The 16,623-nt window shown below is 41.4% G+C and overlaps 1 protein-coding gene across 3 annotated transcripts in view; it reads left to right on the forward strand.

The window, feature by feature from the left end:
* LOC149169831 (uncharacterized) overlaps positions 1-16,623 on the forward strand; it is a 246,454-nt gene that overhangs the window by 48,912 nt on the left and 180,919 nt on the right. For all 3 annotated transcript variants that reach the window (XM_089427177.1, XM_089427176.1, XM_089427178.1), the window contains exons 2-3: positions 11,032-11,163; positions 11,772-11,831. In XM_089427177.1, coding sequence (XP_089283303.1) covers positions 11,032-11,163; positions 11,772-11,831 — 192 coding nt within the window. The remainder of the gene's footprint in view (positions 1-11,031; positions 11,164-11,771; positions 11,832-16,623) is intronic.

Here is a 16,623-nt window from a genome sequence, read left to right on the forward strand (position 1 = left end):
GAGCGTTGCAGATCATAGGAGGACTGAAGGCACCAGCGATATTGGAAATTTGCAGCAGTAGCAGTTGTCTCGAGAGACAGAGCTACTCCTAAGCAAAAGGCAGCAGAGAAGAAGTGACGCAGAGGGTCTGTGTCATCATTTCAAGACAAGGAGGGCCAGCGCAGAGGCAAAAGAGGCTCACGAAGAGCCACGTCATCCTACTTGTTGAAAATAGTTTAACTAGGTTCGGTCTTCATTATGTCAAGTTTTTGCATTTATGTATTTTTGTATTAAAAAAATTACTTTTGCTCTAATTAAGATCTCAACACAAATCATGTAAAAATGAAGACAATCATGTTTTATTTATGTAAATGAAATGAATGTAAGTCCTTCTAGATCATCAAAGAAATACTCAAATGTGTACCCACAGATTTACTCAAGAAAACCACTCAAAGGAAGACTATGGAAGCCTTCTAGATTCACGTCGGCCAAACTAATTAATCAAAGGGACATGTCGGCCTAATCTAGGCTCACGTCGGCTCAATGGATGAGAGGGAAAGCCTATATATAGGCTATATTTGGCTCCTCCTAAAACGCAATTCATTCCATCTCTCTCACGAAGAAGAGCAACAACATTAAGGTCGAAGAAAGGAAGGGTAGCCGCAGTGAGGAAGTCTGTCCCCTCATGCGAAGTCACCAACGAGCCTGCTCCTCCTCACGGCATTCAGATCTGGGTTAGGGTCTTGCATTACTTAACCATATGGTTGGTTTGAAGGGCTGTTATAGCCACAAATACAAGAAGGAGACTGTTGTTGAAAGGTGCGAGGGTATCGTAGGGCTAGGAGAGCCCTAACTCCATTTTCGCATATACATTCGTTCTGAAATCAAAGGCTTCTACCCTCGCTGTGTTGGACAGTCAACATTGTTACCCTTTTGAAGTCTTGTAGACAAGCCCTAATCATCACTCTAGCAACGTATGAGGCATCTACATGTAATGCGAGGATAGATCGAGGCTGGGAGAGCCTATTCGAATTGTTTGGTGCAGACTGTCATGCTCATTCATTGCAGAATTGTACAGTATGATTGGGTACACATTTTGAGGTATTGTCATTTGATGTTGAAGGCATTTCTGAGTCAATGTTTGGGTCATGTAACTTCTCAATAAAGATTCTATAAGAAAGAGTTCAAAGGGTTTTTCCTCTCAGATTTTGGAGAGGTTTTTGCCTTGGCATGGTGCCAATATCTTGTGTACTTGTGCATGATTGATTTTCTTGTTTTGATAGCTGGTTGATGATAACACTACATGTTAATAATATCAATCAAATCTGAAGAAAATAATATATCAAGTAGTTATCATAGGCAAGAGAAATAGAACAATTGCATTGCCCTTAATTTCTCAACACTACTCAGCCAGGTAGGATTGACGCAATTGTCCAAAGGAGCAATTTAGCCTTTGTCGGGATTGCGCAGAGCTAGAAGGCTCAGTTTCTTCAGTTGTCGGGGCCTAGGAAGCTGTGGGCAGATTGTGGTTGGGAAGCTGGTGGGGTGTTGTTTATGTCGAAGTAGAATGATACCTAATGGGACAAAACCAAGGTAGAGGGAGTCGCTACCTTGACGGATTTCTAGCCAAGAAATCTAGATCTGAGTTGCAGTTGCAAAGAGGATTGGAGAGGAGCGGTTCGACATTTGGCGGGAGGATTTCCAACAGGGAAATTAGGACTTAGAGGGAGATTTCCAGGAGGGAAGTCGAAACTCAGAGGGAGTCCAAAAGAGGAGCAGAAATGGCAGTGAATGGGCTGAGGGATAAGGATAGGTTGGACAGGGCTTCCAACTTTGTCATCTGGAAGGCCAGGATCCTGGCACTCCTGGATCGACATTGCATCAAGGACTTTGCCTTGAGAACCATGGCTATCTTGGTCGACCCAGCTGAGAACGAGAAGTATGAAGATGTAATGGCGAGGCCGAAGTGCATGATCCTTGACAGGGTCAAAGATCATGGTGTACCACATATTGCTGAAAAACGCAACAAAGCAGATGTGGGATACCTTGAAGACATTGTATCAAGGCTCTTCTTTGCAGCGGAAGATGTTATTGGAAAATCAACTGTGGTCATATTAGATGCAGATTGGGGAGTAGATAGATCCATTCCTCCTCAAATTGCAGGAGATTTGTGACCAACTTACTTCTGTGGGGTCTACATCGGATCCGAAATTCATGGTGAGGAAAACCCTAAATGTAGTCTCTGAGGAGTGGGAGACATTTGTCCAAGGCATTTTGGGCAGAGCTACTCTTCTACGATGGGAAGAAATGTGGGCAGCTCTTCGTCAAGAAGAGATCAAACGGTTGACCAAGGCGTGGAGTAGTGGGAAGGGAAGTGGAATCAAGAAAGGAGGAGGATGTAGCTCTGCATCTGCGGGACAACAAGGGAAGAGGAAGAAGAAGGATATCTCCAAGGTGAAGTGGTTCCATTGTGGGGAGGTGGGACATTATGCATCCCAGTGTCCCTGGAAGAAAAACAAGGGAGAGGCTTCTAACTCCAAGGCAACTCCAGCTAAGGCGGAGAAAGAGGTTAAGGCTGATGACGACTGTGCCATGAATGCTCATGCACATATGGAGAAGAGGTGGGGAGACATCGAGTTGTAGTCAAGAGGACTACATACTAGGGGCAGGATCCTTGAGGTGCCCAAACTCTTGGATCATATCCGGCTACCGGAGCCCTTAACGACAGTAGAAGAATGATAGAGGTCAGGTGGAGCAAAGTGTAGTGGAGCAGAAAGGTAGTGCTTGAGTTCAGAAATTTGAGGCAGCGCAGTGGAGGTTGCAGCAGTGCGAAAGGCACAAAGGTGTATGCAGCAGCGCAATGGCAGTAGAGGGAGAACAGTATAGCAGTAGACGTAGTTTCAGTTTCATGATGCTTCTAGACTAACTGGGATGTCAGTATTTGGGTAGATCAATTACTTCTCGATAACTGAGTTGTAGTGCAACAGTTATCAGTGGCAGTGTTAGGGGAAACATGGGCAACATATTGAGAGGGAGCTGCAGTACAGATGTAGCAGTGGCAACGGCAGTGTCATGGGAAGCAGTACAGGAAGCAGCAATGCAGATGGTGTGAGGCATCAGGCCAAGAATCAACACAGGTACTGGTGCAGAAGTATCAGTGTGATGTGTTAGTGGTGGAGCATTATTAGATCACATTCCTCGCTAAGAGGGAGTGTTGATTTGTAGTAGCATCAAATGTGCTCTAGCCATGAAAATTGGTGGAGAGGCTAAGGCATATAAGATCTCCAAGACCCAGAAATCTATTGATTTGAGGTACCATCGGATGTGCTCTAGCCATGAAAATTGGTGGAGAGGCTAAAGCCTAAAGCACATGAGATCTCCAAGACCCAGAAATGGTTTGGGCAGATTCTACCCGGTTAAGGAGATATTAAAATAATTAATATTTTTAATGGAGTTCCTAAGTCTAAACTTAAGAAAAATAAAATATTAATGGTTATTAATATAAAACTAGGTTAGAATGTTCTAAAGGACATGGATCAAGCCAAATCTAATATGAGCAGTTGATTAGAGATGTCATCTCAGTCATTGAAGACTCAACCAAAAAGGTATAAGAGGAGGCTTGAGGGTCAGTTGGAGAACACACCAGAGTGATTAGTCAGTTCGATTTTCTAGAGCTCGGTTTGCTAAGAGAAATCGAACTAGTGATTAGAGTTGTAGCGAGGGGCAATGAGTACGAGGTAGAGAGGCATAGATAGTGCGAGAAGACCAGCGCAGAAGCAAAGAGGCAGATGCAGAGCCAGAAGGAGCCACACAGAAGCCAGCAGTGACTGCGCAGAGGCCAGAAGGGCTTGTGTCATCCACGCAGAGGCTACAGGAGTGACACAGAGGGCCAGAGAGGCTGCACAGTGTTGCCCATGTCGTCCGCAATTCTCTATGAGTGGCCCCCACATACCATTAATGGCTCCATTGTCTCCTACATCCTCTAATGTTTGGTCTCACATTTGATCAAAAATATATGTGGGGCCTCTAAACCCACACTTTTGAAGTGTTAATGCAAATTAATTCAAAATTGGCCAAAAATTGATATTTCCTTTAGCAATGTTGGTAAGTGGGAATATCACATTCTATGTATTTGTTCTTCCCTCTCTCTCTCCCCCTCCAACTCCATCTTTCTCTCCCTCCCTCTCTCCTTATCTCTCTTAAGTCCTCTCTCTCTTCCTTCCTCTATCTCCTTTTCTCTCCCACCTCCCTCCGTCTCTCCCACCTCCCTTTTCTCTCCCACCTCCCCAGACTCCACCTCAAGTCTCAACCCCAAAATCACTTCACTCCTCAACCTCCCAACATGCCTCCTCCAAGAACTGCACAATATTTATGCTACTGCTACTAAGCCTCTCCACAAGCTCACACTCCCTACTACTGATACGAACTGGAATATATGAAACTTCCTCCTTGGACTGGCACTCTAAGTCCACTGAAGCAAGGGTTGAGATTTCTGCTCGAAAACACTCGTGTGCTAAACAACACTTACAGACTTAGCTTCCACTTAAGCGTGCTATGTCAAAGACAATTTTTGCAAAGATGAATGAATGACCAAAATGGGTGCTTCTTGCTCTTTTTATCAAAGAGCCTCCAATATGCCCATGTGAGCCCAACTTGACTTTCTCTCACCAGCTTCACTCCAATGAGAGTGTGTTGCCCATGTCGTCCGCAATTCTCTATGAGTGGCCCCCACATACCATTAATGGCTCCATTGTCTCCTACATCCTCTAATGTTTGGTCTCACATTTGATCAAAAATATATGTGGGGCCTCTAAACCCACACTTCTGAAGTGTTAATGCAAATTAATTCAAAACTGGCCAAAAATTGATATTTCCTTTAGCAATGTTGCTAAGTGGGAATATCACATTCCATGTATTTGTTCTTCCCTCTCTCTCTCCCCCTCCAACTCCATCTTTCTCTCCCTCCCTCTCCTTATCTCTCTTAAGTCCTCTCTCTCTTCCTTCCTCTATCTCCTTTTCTCTCCCACCTCCCTCTGTCTCTCTCTTAAGTCCTCTCTCTCACCCCACAGCTGTTTTCAGTTTCATGAGGCTTCTAGACTAACTGGGATGTCAGTATTTGGGTAGATCAATTACTTCTCGGTAACTGAGTTGTAGTGCAGCAGTTATCAGTGGCAGTGTTAGGGGAAACATGGGCAACATATTGAGAGGGAGCTGCAGTACAGATGTAGCAGTGGCAATGGCAGTGTCATGGGAAGCAGTACAGGAAGCAGCAATGCAGATGGTGTGAGGCATCAGGCCAAGAATCAACACAGGTACTGGTGCAGAAGTATCAGTGTGATGTGTTAGTGGTGGAGCATTACTAGATCACATTCCTCGCTAAGAGGGAGTGTTGATTTGTAGTAGCATCAAATGTGCTCTAGCCATGAAAATTGGTGGAGAGGCTAAGGCACATAAGATCTCCAAGACCCAGAAATCTATTGATTTGGGGTACCATCGGATGTGCTCTAGCCATGAAAATTGGTGGAGAGGCTAAAGCCTAAAGCACATGAGATCTCCAAGACCCAGAAATAGTTTGGGCAGATTCTACCCGGTTAAGGAGATATTAAAATAATTAATATTTTTAATGGAGTTCCTAAGTCTAAACTTAAGAAAAATAAAATATTAATGGGTATTAATATAAAAATAGGTTAGAATGTTCTAAAGGACATGGATCAAGCCAAATCTAATCTGAGCAGTTGATTAGAGATGTAATCTCGGTCATTGAAGATTCAACCAAAAAGGTATAAGAGGAGGCTTGAGGGTCAGTTGGAGAACACACCAGAGTGATTAGTTAGTTCGATTTTCTAGAGCTCGGTTTGCTAAGAGAAATCGAACTAGTGATTAGAGTTGTAGCGAGGGGCAATGAGTACGAGGCAGAGAGGCATAGATAGTGCGGGAAGACCAGTGCAGAAGCAAAGAGGCAGATGCAGAGCCAGAAGGAGCCACACAGAAGCCAGTAGTGACTGCGCAGAGGCCAGAAGGGCTTGTGTCATCCACGCAGAGGCTACAGGAGTGACACAGAGGGCCAGAGAGGCTGCACAGAGCCTCAGAGGGCTGACGCAGTGCTTCAGATTGTGTTGGAGAGGGTTTCGTGGGGAAGATTTTCAGAATATCTAATTCCAAGAGAGGTATTACTGCTAGATTTTTTTATCTCTGTCGGGTGAGGAAATTAGGCACCCAGTGTACTCAGAAAAGTTGCTTAATAATAAAACCCTCAGAACTGCTGCACCAGTTTTCCCAAGTTGGGTTTTTCTGGGGACGACTGTCCAAAAATAACGGTGTCCCTTGTGTGTTTGTATATTTCTTTCAGTTGTTGATCTGTAGATGGTTGAGACTGTATTGAGTTTATTTCAATGTTTATATGGTTAAATAACTTGCTAGTAATTAAACAAGTAGGCGAAATAAACCAGAGAATACAGATAAAATTTCTAACGGGTAATAATTAGAAATTTCAACATGGTATCAGAGCGTTGCAGATCACAAGAGAGTTGAAGGCGCCAACTGAATTAGAGAATTTGCAGGAGAAACAACTATCCCGAGTGACAGAAGTTCCTAGGCAGAAAGCAGCAGAGAAGGGTTGACGTAGAGGGATTGCGTCATCAGTTCAAGCCAGAGAGAGGCTCGCACAGAGGTAGACGAAGGCAGAAGAGGCTCACGAAGAACCACGCAGAGACCAGGAGGGTTGATGCAGTTGGCCAAGGGAAAAAATTAGCCTTCCCGGGATTGCATAGAGCCTAGAGGCTCAGTCCTTCAGTTGCTGGGGCGTAGGAAGTTGTGGGAAGATTGCGAGGAGTGAAGCTAGTGAGGTGCTATTTCTACCGAGACAGAACAATATCTAACGGGACAGAACCAAGGTAGAAGGGAGTCGCTACCTAGACGGATTTCTAGCCAAGAAATCCAGATCAGTGTTGCAGGAGCAAAGGAGATCATAGAGGAGCTATTCAACTGTTGGCAGAAGGATTTCCAGGAGGGAAATCGAGACTCAGAGGGAGTCTAGTAGAGGGTTTCCAAGAGGGAAATTGAGACTCAGAGGGAGTCTAGAAGAGAACTTCCAGGAGGGAAGTAGAGGCTCGGAAGGAGTCGAAGAGAAGAGCAGAGATGGCAATGGACTGTGCCATGAGTGCTCATGTAGCTCTAGAGAAGAGGTGGGGAGACATTGAGTTGTAGTCAAGGGGACTACAGGCGATGAGGGGCAAGATCCTTGAGGTACCCAAACTCTTGGATCATATTTGGCTACGGGAGCCTTGAAGTGAGAGTAGCAAGATGGCGGATGTCGGTAGAAACGGATGCGGATGAAGTGGCAGAGTGTGCTAGAAGTGCAGTAGTCCCTGGTAGCGCAGAGAAGCTTGCAGCAATGCGAGAGGCATAGAGGAGGTTGCAGTAGTCCAGGATGGCACAGAGAGGTTTGCAGCAGTGCAAGAGGCATAGAGTTGTTGCAGCAGCGCAGAGGCAGCAGAGGGAGCACAGGATAGCGGCAGAGAGAGCTTCAGCATCAGGAGGTTTTCTAGCCTGACAAGGATGTCAGTAGTTGGGTGGATCAATTACTTATTAGTGACTGAGTTGCAGTGCAGTAGCAGTAGCAGTAGCACAATGCAGCATGATGAGATAGAATTACAGTGCAGTTGTAGTGTTGGGAGAAAGGACCAGCAACAACACGGATGTAGAGGGAGTTGTTGTACAGATGTAGCAGTGGTAGTGGCAGAGCCATGAGCAGCTATACAGGATGCAGCAGTGCAGAAGATGTTGGGTAGGGAGGCCTAGCATCAACACAGGTACCAGTGCCATATAATCAGGGTGATGCTCAGTATGGAGTATTACTAGAGCACAATCCTCGCTAAGAGGGAGTGTTGATTTGGGGTAGCATCGGATGTGCTCTAGTCATGAAAATTGGTGGAGAGGCTAAAGCACATGAGATCTTCAAGACCCATAAATGGTTTGGGTAGATTCTACCCGGTTAAGGAGATATTAAAATAATTAATATTTTTAATCGAGTTTCTAAGTCTAAACTTAGGAAAAATAAAATATTATTGGGTATTAATATAAAACTGGGTTAGAAGGTTCTAAAGGACATGGATCAAGCCAAATCTAATCTTGGCCGTTGATTAGAGATGTAATCTCGGCCGTTGAAGACTCAACAGAAAAAGTATAAGAGGAGGCTTGAAGGTCAGTTGGAGAACACACTAAAGTGATCAGTCAGTTCAATTTTCTAGAGCGGGGTTTGCTAAGAGAAATCGAACTAGAGATCAGAGTTGTAGCGAGGGGCAGTGAGTACGAGGCAGAGATAGTGCCAGAAGACCAGTGCAAAAGAAGAGAGGCAGACGCAGAGCTAGAGGGAGCCACCAGAGGCCGCAGTGATTGCGTAGAGGCCAGAAGGGCCTCGGTCATCCACGCAAAGGTTGCAGGAGTGACACAGAGGACCAGAGAGGTTGCGCAGAGCCTCAGAGGGTTGACGCAGAGGGTTTCAGGCTGACGTAGAGGCTAGGAGGACTGACGCAATGCTTCAGATTGTGTTGGAGAGGGTTTTGTGCGGCAAATTTTCAGAATATCTGCTTTCGAAGAGAGGTATTACTGCCAGATTTTTTTCTCTGTCGGGTGAGCCAGTGTGGCACCTAGTGTACTCAGAAAAGCTGCTTAATAATAAAACCCTCAGAACTGTTGCATCGGTTTTCCCAAGTTGGCTTTTTTTGGGGACGATTGTCCAAAAATAACAGTGTCCCTTGTGTGTTTGTCTATTTCTTTCAGCTGTTGATCTGTAGATGGTTGAGATTGTATTGTGTTTATTTCAGTGTTTATATGGTTAAATAACTTGTTAGTAATTAAACAAGTAGGCGAAATAAACCAGAGAATACAGATAAAATTTCTAATGGGTAATACTTAGAAATTTCAAAAAAATCGTTTGGGGAAATTCCACCCGGTTGGAGAGATATTAAAATAATTAATATTTTTAATGGGGTTCCTAAGTCTAAACTTAGGAAAATTAAAATATTAATGGGTATTAATATAAACCTCGGTGAGAATGTTCTAAATGACATGGATCAAGCCAAATCTAATCTTAGACGTTGATTAGGGACTTAATCTCGGTCGTTGAAGACTCAATAAGAAAAGTATAAGAGGAGGCTTGAGTGTCAGTTGGAGACACACAAAAAATGATCAGTTAGTTCAATTTTCTGGAGCGGGGCTTGCTGAGAAAATTCGAGCTAGTGGTCTGTTGCAGCGAGGGGCAGTGAGTACATAGCAGAGAGGCTGGGATAGTGCCAGAGGGTCAGCGTAGTCATCGAAGACGCTGACGCAGAGGCAACTAGAGCTACGTAGGGGTAGCAGGAGCTACACAAAGGCAATTGGGGATTGCGCAGAGGCTGAGGGGCCTGCGTGGGTGACGCAAAGGGCTAGAGAGTTGTTGCAGAGAGCCAGGAGGCTGACACAGAGGCTTCAAGAGATACACTGAAGCTAGCAGGGCTGACTCAGGGCCAAGAGGAAGCGCCAGAAGGGTTTTCGTGGGGCAGACTAGAGTTGGGAAGCTGAATATCTATCTCCGAGAAGAGATATTACTGCAGTATAACAATCTTTGTTGGGTGAGCCATTTCCGGCACCCTAGTTGTATTCAAGAATCTGCATAATAATAAAACCCTTAGAACTGTTGCACCCGTTTTCCTGCATTGGGTTTTTCCGGGGATGATTGTCCAAAAATAATGGTGTCCCTTGTGTGTTTGTCTCAGTGTTTCAGTTGTTGATTTGTATATGAGTTAAGGTTGCATTTGTGTTTATTTCAGTATTTATATTTATAATAACTTGTTAATGTAAATAACAAGTAGGATAAATTAAACCAGATAATGCAGTAGGGATTTCTAATGTGTTAGACTTAGAAATTTCAACAATAATCAAGCTATTCCAGACGCACATATACAGGCTGTAATGTGAAACAAAGATACACCTAGCTATGGCGAATGTATATCTGATTCTTTCTTTAGAAAAAATCTCTGCCACCTTTCATCGTATTTGCTTTCTTTTTGGGAAGTACAGATGCTCGCCCAAGAGTTTGTGGGCCTGTTTGATATTACCTTGGGGTATGTGATAATTTTGGATTTTCTGCTTGTATCTATCTGACTTCTTCCTTCTGATCGTTGTTCTTTCCTGCAATTTATTTGGCTGAAATCATCCTCCTTTTTTGGTGGGGTAAACACCCACGGGGGATTTGAATCTTGAATCTCACAATTTACATAATATTTCATAGCACAGCAATCGCCAATTGAGCTGTCGCCCATGGGCAATATCAGCTTCTTTTTATTTATTAATTGCTTCTGCATTTTTTTGTGATTACGACTCAACGGATATATATATATATATATAGTTTCTATTCATTTCTCATAATTTTTTGTTAACTGTTTTTCAATTGTTCCTTGCAATACTTTTAAACTTTTAAATTTCAATTATGCAGTATATCTTACTTGCTTTGAGTGTATCTGGACTGTGGGCACATGCCATCTGTAAATCTGGACTTAGCCTATTTGAGCTTTGTAGGCATGCCTTGATAGATCAGCACCCACACACTGATAGGAAACCCTGCTTAGCTCGGTAATCCACAAAAACTCATATTTTGAGCTTCCCCATCATCTGTTTGAAACGGGAGACTACTGCTGAACTCAAATAATATTGCTGTAGGACCATTGCCAGTCTCCCCAAATAGTTGATTAATTTAGAAAGGTTGTTTTTGATGATTTATCTGCCGTAGTCAGTCAAAGGGCTATTTGCTAAGAACAGATGCTAACGAATGCTTTTCCAGGGCCCAGTCTGACCCCACTGCTGCCAAAGCAGCAGTGAGGCGGGTAAGTGAGCTTCTTTTTATATTTGTATTTTTCTGTATAATATAAGAATTTTTTCCAAAAGAAAGTACATCACAGTTGGTGGCACTTGTATACTTCTATCTACTAGGCTTGAAATTTGATTCACAAATACAAATTAGTTGGGCACCTCTCTGTGCAAAACATAGCTGATGGACACAATTTACTGTATCAGGTCAGAAGGTTCGAAGCTCAAGGTATCCCTTCTAATCAAGCTGAGGCAATAACAGCAGTAATCACTGAAGTCCTGAATGATAGCCTGGAAAATGTAGCACAATCATTTGTTTCAAAACCAGAAATGCAAACAGTAAGCAGTACTCACAAGTTTGCAATTTTGTGCTGCTGTTACTTATTGAAATGAGTGATCCATTTGATGATTGATTGGATAAGAAAGTCCAAAATGAGTGATTTATTTGATAAAAAAAAAAGTCCAATGCTTTAAAACACCTCATTGAAGTCCAAAGAATAAAGTGTTTTTGTATATATTATGAAAATATATTTGCATGCGATTCGCAAATTTTTTCCTCTGGTACTCTGGAGCCTGAATTCATTTTCAATTTATGATTTTTTCATACTTTTGGCACATTTTCTAATTATTTCTCTTGTAGAAAATCATTTTTGTGGTGTTTGTATGTGAAGCTGATTAGAAAGGCAATGGCAGTTTGTTTGCACCAATGTTGCAAACATCCTGATTTTATCCCAAAATCATGATTTTTTGGCCTAGCCGACGTTTGCTGATTTTTACAGATATTTTGATATTATCTTAACTTTGCTGATGTTCGCTGATTTTTACCAATATTTTCCCGATTTTTACAATTTTTTGGTTTTCTGGATCCTTGTTGATTTTATCTAGATGCCGACGTTTGCAACATTGGTTTGCACTGCTTATGCGTAAACATATATGAAATTTTGCAGAGTGCGATGATGCAAGAAACTGCTCTTTCAAAGTTCAAGGCTGAAGTTCAGAGTTCTCAGGTAAGTTTTCTCTGTTCATGTTTGTTATCATTATTTATGTTTAAACTGAGAGAAGCAGGGTGCTCTTGCAGCCCAGGTGGAAGGCCTGTGTTAATTAATGTGTCATGTGCCAATAAACTAAAATGAAAAGAAAAAGACATCAGAACTCTAACGTCAAAAAAAGAGTAAAAAAGAAGAAACCACCCTTTCCAACCTTATGTCTCTTTTAATTAAATCACCATAATGCAAAAAAGAACAAAAAACAAAACGAAACATTGATCCCTCTTAGACAGGAATCTTTGAAGTGCCAAGAGGTTTGCACCTGGGGCTTTTTTATCCCTGTTGGTTCTGTAGATCCAAGGTTCAGATGGATCTATGCTAGTGATATTCATATTCTGAATGCTCTCTGTCTAGATGCACATTGAAGTTTAAAGTCAAGGTCTAAAATTGAGTTTGTGCATATTCCTGTAAATGGAAAAGAGTTTTGATTCTAAAATCTTTTCTAGATGGTTGAATGTAGTTTATTATGGCCCATATATGAGTCTTAGTTGTACCTGTACTTTATCTGAATTATTGAGGGCTGAAAATTTCCTAACAGTTTGCCATGAGCATGCAAGTAAATCTTCTACAATGAATTGCAGTTGGACAACAACCTATTGTCAAAGTCGAGTCAGTGTTTGTAAAGTAATTCAATCTGTTGATCTATATGAGTCATGGATAAATGTTAACCATTGGAGTTAGAGCTATTGCCATTGGACTTAAAGCCGTTACTCAACATATCCCAATTCATAGTGCAAGTATGATGTAGTTATTTAATCAGCCCTCACTCCAGGAACTGACACTTAAGTCTCAAGATTTGACCTATAAGCACCTTGGTTTAATTTGAACCATAGATAATGTAATGTTGGTAGCTATAGCTCTTTCTTAAGACTGGAAGAGCTGCAAGTTCGGTTGAGCATCCAAATGGCAAGTTTTTGTAAATTTTGTACTCATTTTCCATAGTTTTTCCACCAAGCATCTACAATGGATAAATGAAAAAACAGCAAAGACTTAAATTATATTTCCATCGAGTAGTGAATAGATAGAAAGGAAATACATTGAAATTTGAAATAAACCGAATCTTAGCTGGCATTCTAGTGGTCCTATCTTGGAGTCATAGACATCCATGTCATAGCCAAATGTTCCTGTGGCCAACCCATATATCTCCATTTCTTTTGAAAATTTAGAGCATTCAATGGGATTCAACTATTAGCTTGTGGCTGGATACAATCATAAGGTCCTATATCACCTCTTTACGTATTTCACATTATAGTTTAAGTTTTTATCCTAACTGTGTATTAGATTCCATTTTAACTTCCCCTAGCCTTATCTCTTGATAAGGTGCCAATGTGAAAGCAAATCTGGTACAATAGGTGGTTACATCCATGTACTATATATTTGTATCACTGGTATGAACATAGTTGAAGTAGCTAATGCCGTTTCTACCATTTTCTTATGGTATGAACATAGTTGAAGTAGCTAATGCCGTTTCTACCATTTTCTCATGTTGTGGGTGTATCATTGCATATTATATAGGTGTTTCTATTCTTTCATCAATACCATCCTCTAAACATATTGGGGAAATCCATCCATAACCTCAACATCAAATCTAAAAGACTAAAACCATAGGAGTAAGAGAATGCATGGTTGAAGTAGATCTTGTTGCGTGAATGGGATGAAGAGTATTGCTCCATCACTCATCAATCAACTACCATATTTGGGATCATTTGTTGAATCTCTCCCCTCCCCTATCTTTGTAGTACGTATGGATAGCTTCCTTGGCCTTAATCATGGCCTCTTACAAGTAGCCCATTGTGGGTTTGTCATTATCAACCAAGTGAAGAACTTTTACCAAAAGTTTACTAATGGTGCACGCCTTTTAAACACCTATCCAAAACTCTCTTGGTATACTAGTCTATCCATGTCTGGCTCATCTGGTTTAGTATTGTAAGCACCGGAATCCCACTCATTGAGAGAAACATTCTCTTCACCTCTAACATATATGAAGCTCGTAGTGAAATGTGTGATTGTGGGACATACCAACTCCTTACTCCATGTGAATTGTCTCATGAAGATAAGAATTTATGCATGACTATAGATAAATTTGGTGATTCTCTTAGTTAACTAAATGATGTCCTTGATCTAATAATTTTTTCCCGTGTCCTCTAAAATCAAATCAATGCAATGGGTAGTGTTACCTCCCAACTTGTACTTAATGATAAAAGCCCTATACAAGGAACAACCAGAGAGGGAATGACAACTAGAGAGAAAACTACTGGGACAATCACCACAATCACCTAAGTAAACAATATTCTTACCTTAGGCTGGCCTATCATCATAACAACCACGTGATATGCCATGTAACTCCACCAATTGCATCAGCCATGCCCTTCTCACCATCCAACATATTCACTTGGATGAAGGTGGGCTACTATTCAAAAGGTATTGTTGTCACAAAATCTAGTAGGCCTTGGAGAGGGAAACCCTACAAGGTATAAACTAGACCTATAAGTAACAAAGGGGTAGTGCCCACTATCACTATAGCGAAAAGCCCCTACTCTTTACGGATTTTCACCGATGGGAGTACTCGTAAGACAAAGATCACTTATAATAGGTATTCTAGGTTTAAGTTTTTAAATGATCTCACTAGGAGGTCTTCAAGAAAGACACAATCTTGGTCTAAGGCTTCACAAGGAAGCAATCTGCTTTCTATGAAGATACCTAAAGATGAAGGCACAAGACCTAGGGTTTGATTGATTTGACAAGTGTTGGAGTAACCCAAGGTCAAGGCGAGGAGAAAAGGTTTCTTACAATATATAATAGCTAAGCCAAGGCTCATGAGACCTTCAAGAAAGTCCTTAAGTTGAGGGAAGAAAAACAAGGGTTTCCCTCGTAGGGCAAACACCTAGGGCAAGAGAATTTATGGATGAAATTGATGTGGATGCCCACCAAATTGATAGGTTTTATGGAAACCCCTATATACTTGAAATTTAGGTCTTCCAACCACCAAAATCCTTCGTAGAAATTCACACCAAGCCCTAGTTCTCTTCTCTAGCCTTGAAAGGGTCGAAATTAAGAGAATGTAATGTACCAAAGCTATAATAGGCTAATATAATTCCAAAAATTATATAAATTTTCTTTCAAGACTTTTAACAAACAGTTAGTGCGCAATACTTTTGTCAAACAATTAGCAGACAAGGTAGAAACACTTGTAGCAACAAAAAATATGAGAGGCAAATGATAATTTTATTGGCTTCTTTAGAGGAATTACGATACTCAATGAGATTGAAGAAAACCTGATACAACTTCAGCAACCCAATCTGATCTTCAGAATAGCAATATCCTCTCCAATGCTAAACCCATAATCCTATGCTACAGCAACTTGATCCTCAGGTCTGATGGCAAAACACAGTTCTGGAAATAAAAGAGATGATTTCGACCTGTCTATGAGCTGAGTAATTTGCCTCCAATTGAATCTGGAACTTGGCCTCTGTAAATCAATTTAAATACTTAGAGTTCGACCTCCTTTCCAATTAGAGAACATGGTCCAGGAAAAATAAGAGGATCTATCTTCTGCTTCAGCCACTTGACGCCTTGATTCATGGAGTAAACCCAGTGCAGAATTATGAATTCAGGCTACCAGTAACTGTGGAACTCTGTCTCCTCAAGATCTGTGAGATTTCATCCTCCAAATGATGACTGTAACACTCAGATTTTGGCCTCCTTATTTTTGGGCAAATAATTAACCCTCAAATCAGGCAAATCGACCTCCAATAAGAAGACAATTTCGCCCTCTGAAGTTTTTTCCCTTGGCTGAAGAAATTCGAGCTTGGATTAGCAATAAAAATTCTGCCTCTTTGATCAATGAAACCCGGCCAGCCACAAGGAAAAATCTCAGTTCCCAAATCTGAATAATTTGGTCTGCCTGGATTGATCTTGGCCTCTGCAAACAATAATACTCCAGTGAATGTAATTCTCTTCAGCACCTTGGATATCAACTGAAAATTCACCTGTAATAAGATCAAATGAGAAATCTAAGTGATTTCTCCAATGCCAATTAGGGTGGCAATGATCTCCTCCGAAATTTGTTTCACCGGTTAGGGTGGCAATGATCTCCTCCGAAATTGGTTTCACCTGTTAGGGTGGCAATGATGTCCACTAAAACTAGTGTGAGAGTTCTGCCTGAAACCCTCAAGATTGACTTCCTTGAGCCAAACCCAACACAAGAAGAAAAGTACCCAAGAATGGAATAATCAGAAATGACTTCCTCCTTCCTTATTATAACATTTTGCCAGGCCTTCTCCAATCTTCTAGATCTCTTTTTTTAATTATTTTATTGATTAAGTCACTTATTTCCTTCAATTGACTATTTTGCCCCTTTTTATTTAGTTATAAAATGATACTGGGCAAAACCCCTGTCCCCTTATTATTTTTCTCCTTTTTCTAGCTTAAGGGAACAAGTTAAGCTAACAAAAAGATTTCCCTCCATGCTCGAGTAATTGGGAACATTACAGTTCTCCCTTCCCGAGATTTCTTGTCCCAAGCAATCCGACTGTATTCCCGGGTCCCAAATAAATATTGAGAACCCCTGCTGCATACTTTCCAGAATCTGCATATCAGTACTGGGGTCCCAAATATGCTTGTAAAAGGTTTCAACATACATCTGTTGTATTATCCTAAAACCTTTGAATTTAGATTGATAGGAAAAATCCTTACTTCTCGTCAATTGTAAAATATATCTTGCCTCTACAATCTTCCCTGCAGATTCATAAAG

The sequence above is a fragment of the Pinus tabuliformis genome, chromosome 4_2, assembly GCF_031772625.1.
Source record: "Pinus tabuliformis cultivar Carrire ecotype Pingquan chromosome 4_2, CPIR1, whole genome shotgun sequence".
In the NCBI taxonomy this organism is placed as follows: domain Eukaryota; kingdom Viridiplantae; phylum Streptophyta; class Pinopsida; order Pinales; family Pinaceae; genus Pinus; species Pinus tabuliformis.